Raw genomic sequence first — 21,963 nt, forward strand, 5'->3', positions numbered from 1 at the left:
AAGCAAGCTTCACGGGATACAGCTATGTATTTCATAGATTAAAGCAGAACAACAGAAGGATGAATGCCCAAATGTTCTGTCAATGGCATGAGTGAGGGAGAACCTGACAGGGGAGGGATAACGAATGGCGGAGAAAAAGAGAGACAGCGCCTCGTTATTTATTACATGTAGGCTATAGTGCGTTATTATACCAAAGGTTGTGTTTAACTTTTCTTGCGGCTAGGCTAGTAGTCCAAGTGCATAACTAAGAGAGGGAGGAGGCTGGAGTTAGATAGAAGAGGAATATTTATTGTGGCGTTTAAGTGATTGGATATTGAGCTGGGGAAGAGCGAGGCAAACTGGAAGACTAATAGATGCTGCAGAACCAGGTTGGTGGCTGATGTGCAGAGCAGGAGGGAACCGTAGTTGAGAGTCCGGAGGGTTAGAGTTGAGCAGGTCCAGAACGGATCACGGGAATATATTAACTGGGCGGGGGTCCAGGGAGAGCAGACGGGATGAGCACCCTTTCCAGTAGTGGAAAGTAACATGTTATTATGTAAAATTTGCTGTTAACTTTATTTATAGCCCACTAAATGTTCTTAAACCATGTTTACACAGTTTAAAGTACTCCACAGAGCTGAGGGCTTCATTTTTTTCCCTTTGATGAAAACTGGTGTGGAGGTCAGGCGTGTGAGGGGACAAAAAATAATAAAAAATCAATATTCGAATCCCAAAATTTGAAAATCGAATGTATCCAAAGATCGAATATTCGGGTCGAGCCCTAGTAAACATGGCCCTATAATGGTAGGTTAAGGTCTGTTATATTCCCATTTGGACAGCCATGCTATAAATACTTGTTTTTAGAGATTACCCACTGTTGGTTTATTGGACTTGTAAATTGCCTTAAACGAGCCCATCCCTAAATAAGTCAATTGAAAAAGTGTCTGAGAGACAGCGTTGAATGCTCACAATCAGGCAGAAAGACTGCAAACAGCCGAACAGTACTGCAGGCAGTGTAACAAGGCCTTGGCAACAGCACACATACACATTCACAATGCGTCCTTTGTACTCTCTCCCTGGGTACTGTAGGGGTGCGGTATGCCTTGTCAACTATGCCAGCTAGCATGGGGCCAGCCCCCCCCTGAGCTGCCCAGGAGCTCTCTTGAGGGGGGTGGGTGGGTGGTGTGGGTGAGTGATGCAGGGAAACCTCTCAAGCACCATGCACTCTCCTTTCAGCATCAATATTGTTTATTTTTTAAACCACTGTGATTTGTCTTGGACTTTTGTGGGTAAAATTATTACCTGTATTGTAAATGTACTTTAAAAGTTAAAGACAAAACTACGACACCATGCAAACTACTACTGCAAATGGAAAAGAAAGGCCACCGTTAAAGCATAGTAGAATAGAATTAAACGTAATAAAACTGTGTTCGTTCGGTTTCAAGCACCATCACCATGATCATAGACCTCTGAATGATTGGGTGTGTTTACAATGTTTGTATTAGAAAGATAGAGTTAATGTTGACCTGGCAGTATGCCCATTGCAAAAGTACAGTGGTTCGTGTTGCAGTTTTTAGTACATCATTTAACAAGCGCACACAAATCCCAACACCCCATTAATTTAGTGAAGGGATACCTTTGGACTTGACTATTAAAGGCCAGTCAAAGAGGTAATAAATTATGGATGTTGTGAGAGAAATGTAAGACTGGTGAAAATGGTGGGGAAAAATTTGTAAATTTTATTTATTTTATTTTCAACTGTAGTTGGTTTGAGACAAAAGATAAATGTGGATAAAGAAGTGTTAAAGAGAAATGAGAAGGGAGCAAAAAAAAAAAAAATGCAGATGCGACTGATCTTGGATAGGTCTTTTCCTAACCGAGCCAGATGATCACATGACGTGTCCAGCCACCCCACTTCCCTCAGCTGCTGGGGTCCAGGGCACTTCAGCCCCGTTACCACGGCAACCCTTTTTGCTGTGCCTCATGGTGGGGTTTGGAAGGGGTGGGTGTGTGTGAGATCTTCCAGTCCCAGGCACAGGCAGTAACTGGTACGGTGTTGTCAGAAAGGGCAACACCTATTCAGACTTGGATTATTTCATCTACATATTTTCTCATATCTCTCGATCCAAACCCATAACACGTACGCTTAATAACAAAAAACCCATTGGGCAACTCTAACTTTGGGCCAGAGGGAAAAATTATCATGTGAACTTCTACAGAGAAATGAGATCCATAACATAAAATGTTTCAGTATTTTCTCCCAAAACACTTGATTATAGAGTGGCAATGATTAATTAGATTAATGTGCAACTGTTTTGATTATCATTTAGTAATTTTAGATTTTGGTCATACATGATAGTTAACCAAATATCTTTGTTTTGGAACGTTTGGACTGCTCACAGTGTATGAACATTGTCATGAGTATCAATATTCACACTAAATTAGTTTTTAAGATCACTAGTTTACAATTTGGCGTTTTTGTTTATGACCTTTAGGTAGAGCTGAACGATTTGGGAAATAATCTAATCGCGATTTGTTTGTACCAATATTGCGATTTAATATGCGATTAATTTTTAAGCTCTTTACCTTCTGTATTATTCAAAATGGACAAGCAGTAAATCAGTGTATACTATGACCATCACAATATTAGAACCACACTGTTCTTTCTTGTGTTATGATGAATTAGGTAGAATTCTTATTATGAGCAATGGTGGAGAAGATTTATCAAATTATAATAATATGAGAAAGATAATTTGAGTCAAGTCATGGCCTGAAATAAAATAATATCATCAGGTCGGCCTACCTACAGACCACAAGAAAAACTAACTCACCACAGTGTGTTATACAGTAAGTGCTCAATATAAAACCCACAGTTCAACCACCAATTAATGAGTCCTTATCTCAGTTTCCCTGTGTGACGCTAAAGTTTATATAGTGTCAGCTTCTGTCAAGCTTAAGGCCATTGTACAACAAGAAGGCAAGTGCAGCGTAACGTGCAGACGAAGCATCAACTTCCGCTTGGGTGTCATGTGACCAGAGTGTAATCGCAGCCTTTGTGAATAGAAAAGACAATATCGCAAATGCAATTAATCGTTCATCCCTACCCAGGCCAGGGTTGTCACTTAAATACCTAAGTCCTCTGTTTGTTTGTGTGTTTCCCCGATCAGAAAAAAGCCAAAGGTGAGGAGCTGTTTGACCAGATTATGTACCATCTGGACATCATAGAGAAAGACTACTTTGGACTGCGCTTCATGGACTCGGCGCAAGTGCCGGTAGGAATGGAGATACTTTATAGAATAGTCTCCTGTTATTTGAACTGTTAATACAGTTTTGTTAGTTTTTTGTTTTGTATCATTGCTGTACTGGCTAACTGTTTTATTTTGTATAATTGTTTTATTTTGTTTCTGCAATTAATGAACACATTCAATTGACTTATTAACAATGTTGAAACATTTGGACAAAATAAATATGATCAAAAATATCTTGCAATGGAAAAAAAGTAATGTTGTTCCTGTGAGTGCTGACGCCTGTAATTACTCAAAATATTTACTGAACTAATCAAAGTTGTATCCGTGTCTTCAGTATTGTTATTTTCACCATTTCTGGCAGTCTTCTCAGATGCTGTTCGCAGCCAGACTTCAGATTTCAGTCTAAATCACTATTCACTGATTTAAAGGAAGGCTTGAGGCAGGGACTTTCCCTTCCAGTGAATGGGCTAAAGGGATTGGTTATGGAACTTTTGTCAGCTCTGTGAGTCAGGCTGTGCTCTGAGACCAACCGTTTTAAGTCATTGGACTGTCACTGACCCTTTTCCTTCACCCTGATTGTCTGTGAAGGCCGTGAAAGGACAGAGTTGTTGGGAGGAAAGATGTAACTGAAGGGAGGGACACCGAGGAGAGGGTTGGGGGTAGAGAGTCAAAAGGGTTTGAGAGAGACCTGAAGTTGAGGGAGAGAGAGCAGGAGGGAGGGCTGTAAAAAGGAATGTGGGGGAGAGGACTAGAGTGCCATGGGTTTCTCTGTTATCTCGCTCTGTGTCTCTCTCTCTCTAACTTACACATTCACACGCCGGCGCTGCTGCTGCCTCTCTTTGACATTTTTCATGCCTCATAGAGCCTGAACTTCCAAGAAGAATTACAGAACAGAAGGCGTGTGCGCGAGCACAACTGTCCATTTGGTTTTTGTTCATTCATTGCACATATACATTTTAGTGTTTTTAAGTTGAATAAAGGCAGTTATAATAGTTGTGGAGAAATAGACTATACTTAAATATACGATATTATGCTCATACTTTTATATTCTCATAGTGTCTATTGCTTCAACACTTCTATTCACCTTGTCTGAACACTTGTAGCTCCTGTGTCTTTAAGGCCTCCCTCCCTAACAGCCCACTTTCTTCTGATTGGCCAACTTCCCGAAGACCTGAAGAGAGGCAGGACCTAGCTGGCATAGGGCTGAATCAATGTGTGGAAATTGGCCTCACTGATTACTGTACAATAACACAACTTCATAACTTTTTTCACTGATTTTGGTGAAACTGGATCATATTTTATGGAGAAAATATTTTCCGGCTTTCCCTCTGATGGTTTCCAGCTGCTGTGCCTCAACTTGCAGTGATTTACGGAGTTTGTATGTTACAAGTAACTTTAGCCACTAACTACTGCCAATAGTAGCTGCTGCTAGCTAGTTAGTTATATTAGTCATGCAGCTAGCTGCCCTGTTAGCTGACTCAACACCTCTAATGATGGTACAGAAGCTTTGGGCCACAGGTTCAGGCAGAGCTAGCTAATAACAGCAGCTGTAGTTAGCAGAAACTAGCTGTTTCTGTAGCGTTAGCATCAAGCCACCTGTCCATCAGAAAATAACCGTAAATCACAGAGAGTTGAGGCAGCGCAGCCGGAGACATCAGAGGGGTAAACCGAACAATGTTTACTTTCCTTCATAACTGTAAAAGCACTTTCTGGAGACATACTGAACAATCTCCAGCTGTAGTTCAGCGATGGAAAGATGGTGTTGTGTTGGTCTCTGGGGCTGAGAGCGGTGTATTCAGTAAATCTTCAGTGGGCGAGGCCATCTACATCTATCTAGAACCCTCGAATGGAGGCAAATTCAAACCGCTTGTTTGCAGACAAATTTACTGACTAAGCAGGAGAAAAAGAAAGAGGATGATATTTCTTATGGTTTGGAGAACACACCAGGGGGACACAATTAAGTTGACAAGACATGAAAAGTGGGTTTTGTATTATATGGGACCTTTAAGATCAAATGTGAAAGCAAGATTGCTTGAAGCTGCTGTTTTGTTTAACTGTTATTGCTTTTGTTGTTTCAGCACTGGCTTGACATTACAAAAAGTATCAAAAAGCAAGTAAAAAGTAAGTATAGAGAGGCCTTGAGTGTGGTGTATATGGTCAAACAAATGTCCCCTGGTATTACATATATAATTATTAAGCTTGATAACATTTACTCAACTGTCATTGTGATCTGTCTTGTAGTTGGCCCACCATACTGCCTTCACATGAGAGTAAAGTTTTACTCCTCAGAACCGAACAACCTGCACGAGGAGCTCACCAGGTGAGCTACGCAAAAATTTCTCTTACATTTAAAAAGTTTTGTACATCTGTTAATCTCATATACCTCAAAGACAAAATGTGTAGTGAAGTTTCTTTTTGTTTTATAAACAAAAATAGCAAATCTAGAGTTACTTTATCTACAAGATAAATCAGCTTCTATGTACCTAATATATTTACCTATTCATTAAAAAACAAAATGTAATTTGTTTTGATGTTTTATGCTGCCAGTTTGGCATAGATGGTTATTTCAGTATCATATTACATAAACCATATTTAACTCTTTTTCTTTTTCTTTCAGATACCTTTTTGTGTTACAGCTAAAGCAAGACATCCTCAGTGGCAAGTAAGTCGTTTCCTGTTATTTTAACTTAACTGTCATCCACCTTAACAAAGTACTGTGCACAGAACCTTTTTATCATGGTGTCATTGTACTCCACATAAATGTTCAATGAGAAAGCCAGTCACATGTAACATTAAGCTGACCTGGTGGTGGCTTGTCAGTTCCATATTTCAGCAGTTCTCAGTTTATGTGCTGCCAGTAAATAATTGTAGAAGCCTTTAAAATTACACCTGATCTACACTAATAGAGAATCCCTGGAACCTGTAGCTTTTCCCCACAATGAAACAACCTTAAAGAACTTTAGTTCGGAGCACCTGCTCCCATGTTTGTTCAATACATTCCGAGTGGTTCTCCTATCTTATTATTAAGAGGCAGGCAGAGTGAGCCAGTGGCAGAGCAGATGAACACAGATACCACAGGGTGAATTATTTTTTATTTTTTCAAGCACTCGGGCTAATTTGCCCACTCACTGCTGGCCCATGTGAACTGCATTTGTTATAGTAAAGTAGCCCTACTTTCCTCATTTAGCCAATTATTTCACACAAATAACGTTTATATCACTTGACCAAGACATAATACAGTTTTGCCTTTCTTCATCAGCTATTATCCATTTTTTAACAGGAATCCATTTGTTGTGTTGGTAGTCAGGGTTATGTTACTGTAAGAGGCTTTCAGGATTAGATGTTGGTGAACAGAATGAAATTATTAACAGTAGTCAGTATGTGGACTGGGAACATGAGTTGTCACTGAATAATAATGGCAGACACCAGGAAGCCTCAGTGAAGGTTGTTTTGTGTTGTAGCTTCATTGATTCTGCTGTTGCTGACTCTTACAATGTCTGTGTTTTCAGGCTAGAGTGTCCATTCGACACAGCGGTTGAGTTGGCCGCCTTCTCGATGCAGGGTAAGCACAGCATGAATTGGGGATTCTCTCCAACTCTGTTTTTGGTGATTTGGATCACCTCTGTAACAGCTGCCATTGTTTTTCTATCGTATGTGTAATGATTTTTGCAGTGCACACTGCTTTGGGGAGTCGATGTGTACTGTGATCGCTGCACAGTATCCCAAACACATGTGTAGCAATAAATATAGCATATGTTTATACTAGTTAGTGTCGTGTGAGTCAGACAAGCACTTGTCAGTTTTAGATTGGAGTCCCTATTCTGAGAGCTAGTTTCTGTTGGTCCACATAGTTTACATCTGTTACAGCCCTCCTACATTCCCAACAGACTTTGCTCCTTACACTTTCAAAGTGTAACTTGAAACACTTTAACACCATGGTACACTGTTTTCTACAAAATGCCAATGCACTTGGTCAGGACAAATGTTTGGCCACAGATAATGTAGTGATTCTCCACATGATTTAGACGTAGGCTCAAAAACGAAAGGAAAAAAATTTAAAAGTCTTTGGAAGACATTTAAATTTTTACGAGACATTTCTGTGGCTACGGTTATCTCTGACCTCTACTAATCCAGTAGTTCCCTCCCTATCTCCTTTTTTTTTTTTTTTTCAAAGTAGTTCCAGTCTAATGTATATGTAACAGCAGGAATATTATCTCCTGTGTCCAGGCAATTTTTGCTTATCGGAAGTTTAGAGTAGGATCAGCCTGTGTCCATTTCAAGGCAATTGATGTTCCCATAGATGCATACAGTACATTTAAAATGCACTAGTGGAGCAGAAATGTATTGGGCTTTCTCTACAACAAAAAGAGCCCATGCCTTTTAAACTAGACATATTTACTGTATTAAATAGTCAAAAATGCAGCATTTACCTACAAGAGTGCTGCTTCAGAGGAACAAAGATTTAGTCATTAGAGATGTTTATGGAATGGGATTGCGTGCACAAACCCTTGAACACACACACACACACAGTAACTGTGGGGTAAATGCCAGCTCATTAGTGCTCAGTCCTCTTCGGAGGCCCCACTAATCCAGCACTCTTTCTGTCTTCTTTTTCCCCTTCAGTTGAGCTTTATTTTTATTTTCTTGAATTATGTTGTTGGTCCACTGACATTTACTGGGCTAGGGATAGAATAAGATTATATTTGCTCTCCTCTATATCCTGAGGCTTTGCTCACAGCCGAACTACCTAAACAGTGAAGTCCTAGTTTCCAAAGCTTTTTCGAAGTCTTTGGGCTATTTCGCTACACCACAGTACCAGTGATTTTTCTTTTTTCAACCCACTATTCTTATTCTTATCTAGTGAATAGTTCTTTTTTCCTGCCCCAATAATCTATTTGTCTTCTTTTTTCACCTGATAAAATAAATGACCTTCGGTCCAGCGAGAGAGTTCAGATACCCATCAGGCCTTAACCTAATGCTATTCAACGTTTTCTGTGCTGTGACATGGAGCTGGCATTTGTTTGCTATTTTGTCCATTAGGATTACCTATTACCACGGTATCGTTCCTCTTCCAGGGGTTGATGATATAGGTCATAGTGAACACTAAAGTACTATTTTTAGAATGTTGTTAGTCTTCAGGTGAATTGTACACCAAATTAGCAGTTTATTAAATACACCTTGTGACAACCTGGAATTATTACCAGATTCTGCCACCTGTGTGACCCCCAGAAACACCCATTTTACAATCCACTCACTGATTTGTTCCCAGCTGGCGCCACAATTGAACTACCTTTCTATTATATGTCATTGTGTTGGGGGGAGAGGAGGAGAGCAGAAGTGGGGGGGGGGGAATATTGGCCGGAGCAACACACTTAAGTGACAGTGAAATGTAAATTAGTAAGGTTGCTCAAATCCCTTTGTGAACCGTCCAACATCCGCCACCATCAGATGTTCTCCTATCATTTACACTTCAATCTTCCAAATTGCTCCACATTCACAGTGCGCAATTGTTTGCAGTAGTCATTCAGGTTATCCAAAATTAGAGGTCGACCGATATGTTTTTTTTCACGCCGATGCCTATACCGATCTTTTGAAATCCGGGTCGGCCGATGGCCGATTAATGCTGCCGATTTATTTTGGCCGATATTTGCTTGGTTTTTAACCTCTATTTGCACCGAACTGAAGCACAGAAATCCGCGTTGATATTCGGTGCGGTAGATAACGGTCGTTAAGGTTCCAGTGTCGTATTAGCACCGGGTCTGTCTGTAGCTACCCGTTAGCAAAGCAAAGCCAGTCTGTCACTAGCCTATAGTGCGTTGGTCTCTTTTTTATTACTTATTTCTCTGCATTGAGTGACAACCCTCTCAAATATAAGACACACAAACAGAACAAATAAAAGTCTCAGATTCACTCTGTAATTGCAAAATTATTGCTTACTTATTGTGACATGATAGCAACTCTTCTGTGATAATGCAACTTCAACTACGATCCAAATTAGCCGAATGTCATGTGTCTTATTCAGGTTTTTTCTCGAAGTTGGCAGTAACATATAAAAGTTTATAATTAAATATAAAGGAGTAATAAGAATTGAATCCTTACCGTTAGCTCCTTAGGCACTGGATGAGGTCTGCTGCTCACTCGGCTGGAAAATGACTCTAGCGGCAGCGCGCGTCAAACACGTGCCTGCCTAATAATCGGCTTGATGTACTTGGATATTGGCCGATGCCGATTATGAAAATTCCAAAAATCGGCCGATTAATCGGTCGACCTCTATCCAAAACCCTGACTAAATTTCTTAGAATGACTGGACCGACTCACTGACTTGACACCATAAGTTTAGTAAACTCTACTAAACTGACTTTTTGTTTCCTGCTTTATGAACTGAATTTATTTTGTTGATTTTATTTTTTGATTTTTATTTTTTATTTATTTTTGTGTGTGTCTGTGTGTGTGTGTGTGTGCGCCTGTGTGTTTTCAGCTGAGCTAGGTGATTGTGACCCATTAGACCATCATCTGGACCTGGTGTCAGAATTTCGCTTCATCCCCAACCAGACAGAGGACATGGAGCTGGCCATATACAACAAATGGAAGGAGTGCAGGTAAGCGTTTAACTATAACTAAACCATTGTACATATTGGGGTCAGAAACTACAAAAATAAGATTTATTTATTTTATTTATTTTACATGGTCTCGGATATCCTGTAAAAATACGTAGATTTGCTTCATTCAGTAGTGTGTATACTGTGTGGGCTTGGGCTAGGACAGTTACCGCATTGCATACATACATTTTATTTTATTTTTTCATGATTTCGCCTCAGACCTACAGTTATGTGTTTGAATTCTCTCTGTTTTGTTTCTCCTCCTCCCTTCTTTCCCTCCTCTCCTCCAGAGGTCAGACACCAGCCCAAGCTGAAATCAACTACCTGAATAAAGCCAAGTGGCTAGAAATGTATGGGGTAGACATGCATATGGTCAAGGTAACTGATGTCTTTCTCACTTACTTGATCTGTATACCCTGAATCGGTCCTTCACGAAAGGCACAAAGTGAAAGGAATGTGCTTAACAACATGAACATGTGAAAGGGTTGTAATGTTGTCTATTTTTCCTTTTCTTATCTGCAGGCAAGAGATGGTAATGAGTACAGTCTGGGTTTGACTCCAACTGGAGTTCTGGTATTTGAAGGAGAAACCAAGATTGGGCTCTTCTTCTGGTATGTTTAGTTCCTAATTCACTGAAACATTTACTTAAATGCCTATTAAAACACCATTTAAGTTTTCATTATTCCTTCCTCAGTCTGTGTGTGTTTTTTCTTTTTTTTAAAACTGTCGTAGGCCCAAGATCACTTGCCTGGATTTCAAGAAGAGCAAACTGACGCTTGTGGTTGTGGAAGATGATGAACAGGTGAACGTGAGCGCACACACTCTGATCCTCACTTTACAGTGGAATGTTAGAAATGCAGAACATACATTCAGTCTTGCTTATCAGAATCAGAAATACTTTATTGATCCCCAAGGGGATATTCTTTAATCTCTCTTTAACGGGTTATCAGTGACCTATTCTCTTTGCTTTCCACATACAGTTCACAACCAAAACCTCGTCTAAATATACAGCTTTTGTTTGTCAATTTTGCATTAAGCATTTCACAACCACAATAAGCATGTGTGACAAACATAAACATTCAGCCACAGTGCAGCGTTGAATCCAAGCTGACCAGCTTCTTCCTTTTGTGGTCAAAATATTTCATACTTTTACTACTATTTACTATTAATTGTTACAGCTTGTAAAATATACTGACCTACAAAAAAGGAAATAATTACACAAACAAACCACCAATATGTTTACCACATGTCCTAAACGGATTATAATGCTGCCATTTGCTCACAGGACTAGGTACTAACTAAGGTAGACCATTCAAGCCAATCTTTTAAAATTACTTGAAAGAACAAGTACAAACGAGTAATATTCCTCTTAAAACCTTTGGTGAAGTAGTGGCTGAGCCCTAAAAGAGGCTTGTTCTAAATCAAAATGAAAGACTTAGTGTTGTTCTACCCAGAGGCTAGTGTATATGAGAGAGGAGAGTCTGTTTATGTCCATCCTGGAGGTCTGTGCGCAGGGTTAATAAAGAAGCCTGTCCCCTCTGGTATTTCTGGTATGCAACACTCTCCTACACACACACACACACACACACACACACACACACACACACACACACACACACACACAATCCTCCCAAGTTATATGCTGCTTGCTAGTGTTGTCACCAAAGGACTGTACTGGATACTTACTTGATGATTGTTTGTGACACAGCCGGAGATGAAACCAAAAGAGAGAGGACTGGCCATGATTGTTGTCAGTGGTCACTGCATTGATAATTGTTGGACATATTTTGAGAGTAAATCGTGTCCTCTCTGGCAGTGGTTTGAGGAAGTGAAACAGTCACGTCTCAATGTCAAACTAAATTTGTAAGAACAGGTGTAGGCTAGTTGGAATGCCACACTAAGAAAGCACACTTTGTCTGTGAGTTTACAATAAATTGCTACTGGTTTCAAGTCTGCAAAATTTTTATTAGGTCTAAAATGGCATGGGATCAGTCTGATACCGTGAGCAACGCATGATACATCGTCAGCTGAACAGTAACAATGGAAAGTAATGCAGACTTAACTTGGCTTTGTGAAGTGAGAGTCTGTTACTTGAACAGCATTCTGACTTGGAGGCTTTTTGCTGAGATTTAGAAGGGCTTTATATACATACTTTAGCTCTTTTAATAGAGGGAAACTAACCAAAGAACTGTAAAAAATCTGACTGTGACACTGGAATGCCTCCAGTGCAAGTTTTGTAACCGGCTGTGGTGCCAGGCAGACTTTCATCTAGGCCACAGTGAGAAATCAGATTAATGAGGCAGCACCTCCACACTGTAGTGCAGCCATTCATTCAAGCATATGAGCTTTCGCTTTATTGAAAATAGAAGGCAAGGAGTTTCAAATGACTCTTAAATGTTGATTTTGATTGTGTATAACTGGCGGAGGAAGCGTTATACAAACACTGTGCCATGGTTGCAGGTTCCATTCTGACTGGAGATGTCTACTATGTAAAGTACATATTGTATGTCACTGTACTGAGAACTTTCCTCCCCTCTTTATCACCCAAATCTAACCTTTTACCAAACCTCCCCAGGGCAAAGAACAGGAGCACACCTTTGTCTTCAGGATGGACCACCCCAAGGCTTGTAAGCACCTCTGGAAGTGTGCGGTGGAACACCATGCTTTCTTTAGGCTGAGAGGGCCAGTACAGAAGAACTCTGCACGCTCTGGATTCATACGCATGGGGTCACGCTTCAGATACAGGTAACAGAAGGATGTACTGGCATATCAAAGGGTCGAGGATGCTTTTGAACGAGGCACTGTTTTTGTTTTGTTTTCTAGACTGAGTTCGTTGGTATACAAGGGTTGCAATAAAATTTTTATCAGGTGGGAATGACTCTTCACAAATAACGTTTAGCTTGGCATCACAGCCGTTTAATGCTGTACAAGTGTTAACAGTAACTATAAAAATTCATGTATAGATTTTTCCCCCCATGTTTTATTGTTAAACTACATTAAATGACAATGGATGGAACTAGGATTTTCCCCAACAAATCAACAGAAAAACTGACTATTCAGATTTCTATATCGTCGCTGTCGGGCACAAACCTTCTATGTCCCAACTCGTGATTTTTCAGGAAATTAAAAAAACCCTGTTATTATAATTGAACACGGCATCATTGAGAGTCACGAGCTGCAGCGACGATATGTGTATTTAAATTGGGTACAAATATAAAACATGAAATAAATGATTGGACAAGTATTCATCCCTCTTTTTAATATAACACACCCAAATCATCACTCACATAATAAAATTAAATCAAGAACAACTTTGCGCAGACGAGTTGTGATGAAAAAAACAGAGGTGGTTGGTTCAATTTAACATTAAAGACTCTGGTGTGGTCGGCACAAGCCCTCTGTCCATTCTGTTGTGGGCTGCAGATCCTGAGCACCTGTGACGGGAGAGAAATGCAGTTGAAACTGGTGTGGGGAACAAGTGCAGCAGGACTTGCTTTAAAAGAAGACTTTTTGAAATTTTGAGAGCCATGTGTTTGTTTCTGTACCGTGTGTTTGAATGTACCAAAAGACATAATCCTAGTTTGACGTATAGTATCATTCTCTGTACGTACAAAAATCTCCACATGTACACACAGATACTTGCAGGGCTACAAGACAGGCACTCACTGTCAACATACCGCAGTAGCCAGCTAGTTCCCTTCTGTGTGTGTTTTAAACATTACCCAGTTGGATAAGCATTGGTGGTAATGTTGGTTTAACACAGAGGTTACAGGGTTTGTTGATATAAGGTTATCGCTTGGGTGGGTGCAGAGTTCAGCAGGGGTCATCACTGCTTTTTGTTTTTGGGACAATGAGATTTATTCAAGAATCATTGGGAGAAGTTATCTATTGTATTTAATGGTTTGGCCTGCATCGGTCAGGGTTACTATTACTTGGAGATGGGGACAAACTAAAGTCCTTGCAAGTGTAAAATATATTTTTGTGTTTGTGTGACCAGTGGAAAGACGGAGTATCAGACAACCAAGGCCAATAAAGCAAGGCGCTCGGCCTCCTTTGAGAGAAGGCCCAGTCGACGTTACTCCAGAAGAACCATGCAGAACAGAGGTGTGGACAACACTCACCCACATGCTCAGCACATACTGCCTTTACGCACATTACAATCAATATTAGCACTTAAAATACACCATTACATAGCAAAAATATACAAAAGCGTATACATTGTGTGTGTGTGTGTGTGTGTGTGTGTGTGTGTGTGTGTGTGTGTGTGAGAGAGAAACAGTGACACGTAACCCTTGTATGCAGAAATAGAAATATATTACATGATGTATCATGTACACATCCTTGCATTCTTTGAAACGTGTGTATTTGTTTATATTTTAGTATCTATCTGAACATAACACTTACTGTCTGTTCTTTTGTGTTTTTTACAGGGGCATTCAATCCCCATGAGTAAGTACACTGATATTTAAATATATGATTGTGTCATTGACTGATTAAATTACTTTATCTATCCTCTCCTTGTTTTACAGCTTTACTTTGAGGGTGATCACATCAGTTGATTTGTGTAGAAATTGTACCTCCATTTTATTTAGCCATTCTTTTAGCACTGATGCTGTGTATTCCTTTTAACATTTTCTCATCTCATTTGTGATAAATAAAACACTCTCTCTAGCTCGCTCGCTCTCTCTCTCCCTATCTCACCATAAGCCTTGACCATAATCTTGTTACAGAGGTAGCCTTTTGCTGTAAGCATATGTGTGTGGGCTAAAATAGATGATGTCAGTGGTTGTTTTAAGCTCTCATGGGACCAGTGACTCAAAGCATTGTGATGACAAACACTCTCGTGACAGACCTACTCTGTGATAGTACAGGTCGTTTTGAAGCAAGAAAACATTTGCAATATTTAAAGCCGTGTCAAAAGGATGTAGCATTGCCGTATTAAGTGTGGATGGAGATTTGCAAATTGGCTCACGGACAACCTGGTAGACTTAAAATAAAAACAGCACAATGGAAAAGGTATTATCATAAATTACGACATTAACACAAAATGTGGCTCTCGTGTCTTCATGTCACACAAACTCCAAACTTCTTCCATGTTAACCGCTCAGCCAAATTTACATGAGCAGTATGCTTTGTGAAAAGCATTGTGAGAGACTTTAAAAGTCCCTGTTCTATTTCTTAAGTCTGACAACACTGAATACCAGTTCATTCATTTACAGTGTAAACCCATGTATAGTGTAAAGAATTCTCTCCGGTGTTTGCAATTTGTTCTTGGAATAAAATCTCTATTACTTTCTTTGCTCAGGGTTATTTCCTCGGGCAATGGAGTCAGTTCCCACAAAGACAACAAGGTGAGGAGCAAAATGGCTGTGTGTTTTGTAGTTTTTACATAGAAAGCAAATAGTTAATTTGTATGACTAGATAAACGTGGCTAACATAAAACAGTGTCGAATATTTAAGTGTTTTAACAAAACTATCTTAAAATGAAAAGTTTTGTGATTGAAAGATTTAAACTCACTTTGTATGTTTTTATGTCTTGCTTTCCTTCCTTTTTCTGAACATTCTCAATACCTTCCGATCTCATCTGTGTTTGTTCCCGTCCCTGTACCTCTAACATTCGTTTTCTTTGTATCTTTCTGGCTTCAGGTTTCCTCCAGTACAGGTGCCAGGTCAGCCGTGCCTCTGGTCAGCCCGGTAGCTGCTTCTGCCTGTGGACCAATGGAAATCGAGGCTCTACCCAGGAGTCCTGGAGGAGAAAAGAGGAGGTTGGTACCTGGATTCTGTACGCTGCTGGAGCTGGGGAAACGAATTTCGTTCCTTCATGTTTTACATGTTTGAATGACAATAAAGAACTGAACTGAACTGGAGTTTTTCTATTGTTCAGTCAGTTCTTTTTAATGTCTCCCTATTTCATTTGATTATTTAAAAAAAACTAAGAAAAAAACAATACTAAAGTTGGTAGAAATACACTCCAACCCTAAAGAGGATACACGCATTAGAAAATGGATGGATATTTTTAACTTAATTTTTTATATGCCAGTAGAAGCAAGTGCTTAATATCAGAAACCAGACCAGGTTAGGAAAAGCTGGGAGTGACCGACTGATCCCTCTTGGGTGCTGAAAGAAGTGGGTGGATAGCTAGGTGTGTTTTTCATGGTCTAATGCCATGAGAGTGGCTTAACATGGCTTATCCTCTGCCCCTGCCTTGCTGTGACCGGGGAAGGCAGGGGGAGAGTATTGTTGTGTACATTTCCTCTTTGTGCTTGCATGTCCGTTCTGACGTCGCTGTTCAGCTCTGTTTTGCGAGGGTACATCAATTCCAGGGTTATTTACTTTCAGGTTTTCAGAGATGATTGCTTCAAGTTGTGTGTCTATCTGTGTTTTTGTAGACTACAGCACATACCAGGAGACTGTAATACAGCGGTACAGTATTCAGGCAGGTGGCAGATTCAAACTCAAGAAAGATGGACTGCAGATAGACAAGTAGCAGACTGATAGTGGATAACGGACAGAGACAGGCAGCAGTAGGGCTGCAACGATTAGTCGACGTAATCGACAATGTTGATTATATAAAAATTCGTCGATTTGAAATATTGTTGACGCGTCGTTACAAAGATGCAGTTTAAGGGAGAGATGGCAATCTTCTGATTAAGAACATATCTGGTTGTTTATTTCTAACTGCAAAGCACCACAGGAAGTGTACAGTGCAGCAGTATAGCTTCCACTGTCTGTCAGGACAGCTTGACTGTAAGACTACTCACGAAGAAGAAGCATTCCTGCGAGAAGGGGGGGGGGGGACAGGGAAAGGAACAGCAGAACGTTTTTTGTTTTTACAAGTTTTGTCTGCTACTTCATCACTAAATACAGTTTTGGGAGGTTTTGAGCCGAGGAATCAACTGTGCAGAACTTGAATATTGGCAGTTTTAAAGTTGATAGCCAATCCAAAATGTGCTCAAAATGAAGCTCCACAAGCGCCCGCGGGGTTAGCGGTGCCAGCCGGCCTGCCAGTTACGCCCACAGAGCCCTCTGGTCCCAGTTACACAGACCACTGCAGCAACAACAACAACAAAGCAGCGGCGACAGAGGAAAGGCCACAACTGTAAGATAGTTTCAATGTTCATACCTCTGTTATTCTGTCATTACTGATCTGAGTAATGGTTTAAAGTAAATCAAGAAACATCTGGCTCGTGTTGTAGCCTGCAGAACATTCTCCGCTTATTAAACTTATAAGCAGTTTTGAAAAATAAATTACCGAAGTAGTATGATAGGGGGTTGCTGCTTTATTATTCTAAATAGACATTACATTGTTAGTGTACAGTTGTGGTTATAGTACTTGCTTTTAATGTGCTTTTATTTTCTATAGTTCCAAAGCGAAAATCTTTGTTAAAACTTTTAAAGTTAAAACCTACTTGGCAATAAATCAGATTGTAAGCTTATTGTTTTGGGTGATAAAGCCTGGCTGTTACCAGCCTCTCCATAGTTCTTTGTATTCTTGGTTTTGAGTTCTCATGGATGATGCTGGCTAAGAGAACGCTCTTTTAGTTGTGTTAGCTAACATGTTAAGTGCAATAGTTAATCACTGAATTATAGGAGTACCCTATGCTGTCTTGTCTTCTTCCCTGGTTTCCACTTGGTGTTGATACTAGTGTTCATTCTGAACAGTAAACCTCATTCACTCAATGGTAACATTAGCTAGATTGGCTGTGTGTTGGGGACCAGTAATTCACTTGTAATATATTTAATTAGTTAAATAGTTTAATTAGAGTTAGGGGGTGACAAAAATAATCGTGACTAGTCGACTAATCGAATAAATAATTAACAGATTAGACGACTATGAAAATAGTCAGTAGTTTCAGCCCTAGGCAGCAGGCAGTAGATGGATGAAGAGCAGTAAGGATTTCTCTTTTAATTTTATAAACAAAAACTGTCGTAGTACTCAGATGACTTCTTCTCAATACCATCCATATTACCTGTTTGTTTTTTTATTTTCTACCTCCATTTCATGTCTCAAAATACAGTTCCAGGATTTATGGTTGCATTTCTGTGTGTTGTGTGAAGCTTGTGTGTGAATGAACAAGTACATTTACATATGCATACAAATGTGTATGCATCCTCCACTGTTATCAACCTGCAATGTCCCCCTGTGTGTTCCAGTATTTACATGTACTGAGGACACATTGGTCTTGTCTGGAGGCAGACCAGGTAGGTACGATCCAACACTGAACCTTGCCATTGCTCTGGCTCTAACCAATCAATCGCTATGCAGTGGAGGGGCTTTCTGATTTTGGCTTTGGAGAAGGGTTTTCATGAGATTAAACAGTCTCTTGTGATTTATCGTCCGTCCATTTTTGATCAGCATGAAATGCCAACCTAATCGGTGCAGGGAATTGTGTGATGATTTGGGGTGCTGTGTGGGAATCTTGTGTTTGTCATAATAAATCAGTGTTATGATTTCAGCTTTGCATCTGCTCACGATTGTGGTTTGTTCTAGTGTGTCTAGGTGTCATTTAATGTCACGCTGTGCTTCCTGTAAACCGACTGTTCCTCTAAATACTTATCTTCTATTATTCAGAAAATTTTATAAAAATATTTGAGGATGAGTGGAAGTTCACTTGCCAGTCATATTATGGACATTAGACACTGTGATGCTAAAGACTTGCCAAAGAAAATTTCAAGTTTTTATTGGTGTGACAGTAAGAAAACATTACTTGCCTGCATGTATTTTTCCCATGTAAACCAGGCACATCTTATTTCTGGACCAGACTACTCTGGCTTCTGGGGAACAAAGCTCTTCAGGTTTAAAGCTCAGGCTGATCCTGTTTCTAGTAAAATACATTTCTGGTCAGTTCTAAAAAGAGTATTGTGTGTCTGTAGGTCAGGGACACCTTTTTATTCATATTATATCCTAAAAACCAGGATGCACAGGCTAGGGCTGCACGATTTGGAGAAAAGGTCATTTTGCGATTATTGTGGACAATATTGCTATTTGTGATTGTATTATAATGGAATAAATGGTACAATGAGTTCACTTGCTTAATTATAAAGGAAAATGCACAAAATACTGACATTTTGAAATGTGTATTTCTCAATTTGAATCAAGTTAAACAATAAACAATATTTATAACAATAACTAGTAAAACAGACCAAGGGGAGCATGTTGCTCTACGGGAGGAGGCGTCTAGAAGCAACAAATATTGGCTCAACCGGCTCAATGTACATCTGTCTCTATCCACAACCTGGAGGAGGAACTGTACATGAGAGTATTAAAGAAAGAGTATAATGTTTAGTTAATAGTATACTGCTAGTATAAAAATAATATATTAAATACTACATTCATTTTAATTTCATATAAAACTGGTAGTATCCTTTTTTTTTACCACTAGTTGAATATTAAATCCAGTTACAGCAGTTTCATTGCTGTGGGTTGTATTTATTCATTAAATCCTTATGCAGGAAAAAGGCTCTACATTGGTCTCTAATTTGTTAATGCTATGTACTTATGTAACTTGTCAATCATATTGTTCAACACTGTAAAGTTTGCGATGAAAAGTGAAACTGACAAGCACATTGGCTCTGAAAAGTTGAACATGTAGAACAACAAAAGGCACCGATACAGCTACGGGTAAATGCCAATCCCAAGCCTCGGTTATCTTCTCCCAGTTTTCTCGTGTCTTACCACTTCAGCTGCTGACGATGTCCCTGTCACAGAGCGACCGGAGCACCAGCTTGTCTCTCGGTGCTCCGGTGACGAGTCCCACTATGTTTTAAACGATTAGCGGCAGGGCGGGAATGGGGGTTATAGTAGGTAGTTGTCTTAAAAGTTACTAGCAGACTGCTCATAAATCATTTTTCTCATTGTACTTGGGCTAACCTGTTTTTAGAGGACACATGCGAGAGCCTGGGGCGGGGGGGGTTAATGAGCAGACTGCAGCTCACACAGAGAAGAGACAGCGTCACACAAACTTTTTCTATTTTATTAAATGGCACGCTTTTTGCGGTTAGGTAATCGCACATGACGACATCGCGATTACGATTTGATTAATCGTGCAGCCCTAGTGTACACATGACTTTGGATAGAGCCAGTGCTTAGAGTGATGATGTAGCACACTAATTATGCTGTATTCTGTGCTTTCACACTTGGTTGCTTGAAGGTTAAACAGCTAATCCTAAAGGCTGAAGATACTGTTTATTCAATTTTTGTCCTTTTAAAACTCACTAATTTTGCGCTGTACAGCAAATGCTTCCCAGTTAGTGTCACTTTTAAGTGTGTTTTTAAGATGGTTACATAGTTTTGTTCTTAGAAGACCTACCAGCTACAGGCCCACTTTGCTCTGTGGTAGTCCTCAAGCTAATGTTGTCGAGCCTTCAGAAACTTACCCAATGATAAAAAGAAATATGCTTTACAAGCATTGGCACCAGTGCTGCAAGTTCTTGTGTATTTTATCAGCACAAGACTTTACACTGAAATGACCTCAGAGTTCTTGTTTATGCTGTGAACCCATGGCAACAGCTAACTCAGTGGATATAAGGAGATGCTTTGAAAGAGACATTACTGTTTCACTAATATTTCAGACTAATCCCTGGTGCTCTTCTCTTTATCCTCCCATGCCTTTCTCCCTTGTTTTAAGCGTGTTCTGTTCTGTGTCTCTCTCCGCACATGCATGTAAAATTATGATATGATGCCCCAATGCTGTCAATTAAATCCTAATTAATATGCAATATATAAATCACTGCTATTAATGACGGATCATTCACAAAGGGGTAAGATCCTTGAAAGAGTCCATTGCATTTTGTGCAGTTTTTTCTGTAAGTGGATAGAGTTTCTCTATTCAGCTGTGTGCAGCAGCATCAAACAGTTCCTAAACAAGATAAATGTTAGCTTATGCTAAATTTATTATTATTAAAATTAATTATAATTTGATATGTTTAGTCAATTTTAGGAATGAAAAGTCCCATGTTTTTATGTAATGGCTCTGTCCTTTTTTTTAATTGTTTACTTACTATGTTAATCACCCATACAGCTATATTCTCTCTTCCTGTTTTAAGAAGTAGTGCTGTGTTTCTATCTGTTGCCTTCTATCTGACCCTTGCCTCCCATTTCTGTAAGCTACTCTATTTTCTGTAACACTATCATAAGTGAGTGTAGAGATAACTGTGAGATCGCTACCACTGGAATTAATTCATCACATTTTATTCTCTATAGCTAACGAGAAAGTACATTATATGGAAAATGTAGGTCGGGAAGAAAGGTCAGTGGAAGTTCATCTGCTAGTCAAAGATCATCAAGTTAGCCACTGTTTTACAGCGGCAATGGGAAACTGTATGCTCTGTTGCTTTTTGTGCTTCCAGTGCAGCTGTCATCATGAATAAAAGCTTTGGGCTCACAGCCTCCAGCGCTGAATATATAAACACAGATTCAACATAAGCCATCAGGCCTCTGCTGCTAGAGGTGCAAAGCCAGGTCACTGACACCCCAGAGACATCCAGTCCACTTCGCTTAACTCAAGTGTTCATGTCACAACACTTGTCACAGCATACTTAGATGCACGGAAGTGTACAGTGTAGTAGAAGCATTGTGCTATAAGTTGCGTGGCTTCTGTATCCTGGCACTGCCGGGCTGATCTCGACCACGAAAGCCTTATTTATTTATTTATTTTATTTGTGTTGTTTTATGTCCACTAGAATCACATTTTTGTTTTTATCACCAGCAAGATGCCTCTTGCCAGGCTGCAGTTTAAAATGAACAAATGAGGTCCGAAATAAAATAGACACGGTTTCTTGTACATGCAAGGGCAGACAGACAAGTTAGCCACACAGAAATAATCCCTTTCTCTTTCAGACTCATGTTTTCCGCTGCTTCTAATTCTCGTCTGCTGCCTTCTGCTCCTCCCCTCTTTCCCTGCTTTGTGTTAAACCAGCTGTTTCTTCCTGTTATCTTTCTCTCCCTCATTCATTTGCATACAATCTCCCTCTCCTCTTTGCTGTTTTCATTCAGTGCTTCTCTTCCCCTCCGCCTCCAGTCTCTCATTTGGTTTACCTACACTCTCTCTCACTCACTTCCCGTCTCTTCAACCAACCCTCCTTGTTTGTCCCTTATTCCTTCACCCTGTTTTCCTCAGGTCCCTCCATCCTTCCTG

At 39.8% G+C, this 21,963-nt stretch overlaps 1 protein-coding gene across 4 annotated transcripts in view; it reads left to right on the plus strand.

The window, feature by feature from the left end:
- The first annotated feature begins 3,118 nt into the window (after nucleotides 1-3,118).
- The window catches only part of LOC119885001 (band 4.1-like protein 5), a 30,476-nt gene continuing 11,631 nt past the window's right edge, over nucleotides 3,119-21,963 (plus strand). For 2 of the 4 annotated variants that reach the window (XM_038695266.1, XM_038695264.1), the window contains exons 1-14: nucleotides 3,119-3,251; nucleotides 5,306-5,348; nucleotides 5,469-5,547; nucleotides 5,845-5,889; nucleotides 6,737-6,789; nucleotides 9,706-9,826; nucleotides 10,117-10,204; nucleotides 10,349-10,437; nucleotides 10,559-10,634; nucleotides 12,402-12,571; nucleotides 13,824-13,930; nucleotides 14,257-14,275; nucleotides 15,132-15,177; nucleotides 15,473-15,591. In XM_038695266.1, the coding sequence (XP_038551194.1) occupies nucleotides 3,183-3,251; nucleotides 5,306-5,348; nucleotides 5,469-5,547; nucleotides 5,845-5,889; nucleotides 6,737-6,789; nucleotides 9,706-9,826; nucleotides 10,117-10,204; nucleotides 10,349-10,437; nucleotides 10,559-10,634; nucleotides 12,402-12,571; nucleotides 13,824-13,930; nucleotides 14,257-14,275; nucleotides 15,132-15,177; nucleotides 15,473-15,591 (1,124 nt within the window). In that variant the 5' untranslated portion in view covers nucleotides 3,119-3,182. The remainder of the gene's footprint in view (nucleotides 3,252-5,305; nucleotides 5,349-5,468; nucleotides 5,548-5,844; nucleotides 5,890-6,736; nucleotides 6,790-9,705; nucleotides 9,827-10,116; nucleotides 10,205-10,348; nucleotides 10,438-10,558; nucleotides 10,635-12,401; nucleotides 12,572-13,823; nucleotides 13,931-14,256; nucleotides 14,276-15,131; nucleotides 15,178-15,472; nucleotides 15,592-21,963) is intronic. The other 2 variants (XM_038695263.1, XM_038695265.1) reach the window with 2 other exon arrangements.

This window comes from Micropterus salmoides, unplaced genomic scaffold (assembly GCF_014851395.1).
Source record: "Micropterus salmoides isolate LMB-PRFRI ecotype aquatic unplaced genomic scaffold, ASM1485139v1 Ms_hic_scaffold_3840, whole genome shotgun sequence".
In the NCBI taxonomy this organism is placed as follows: domain Eukaryota; kingdom Metazoa; phylum Chordata; class Actinopteri; order Centrarchiformes; family Centrarchidae; genus Micropterus; species Micropterus salmoides.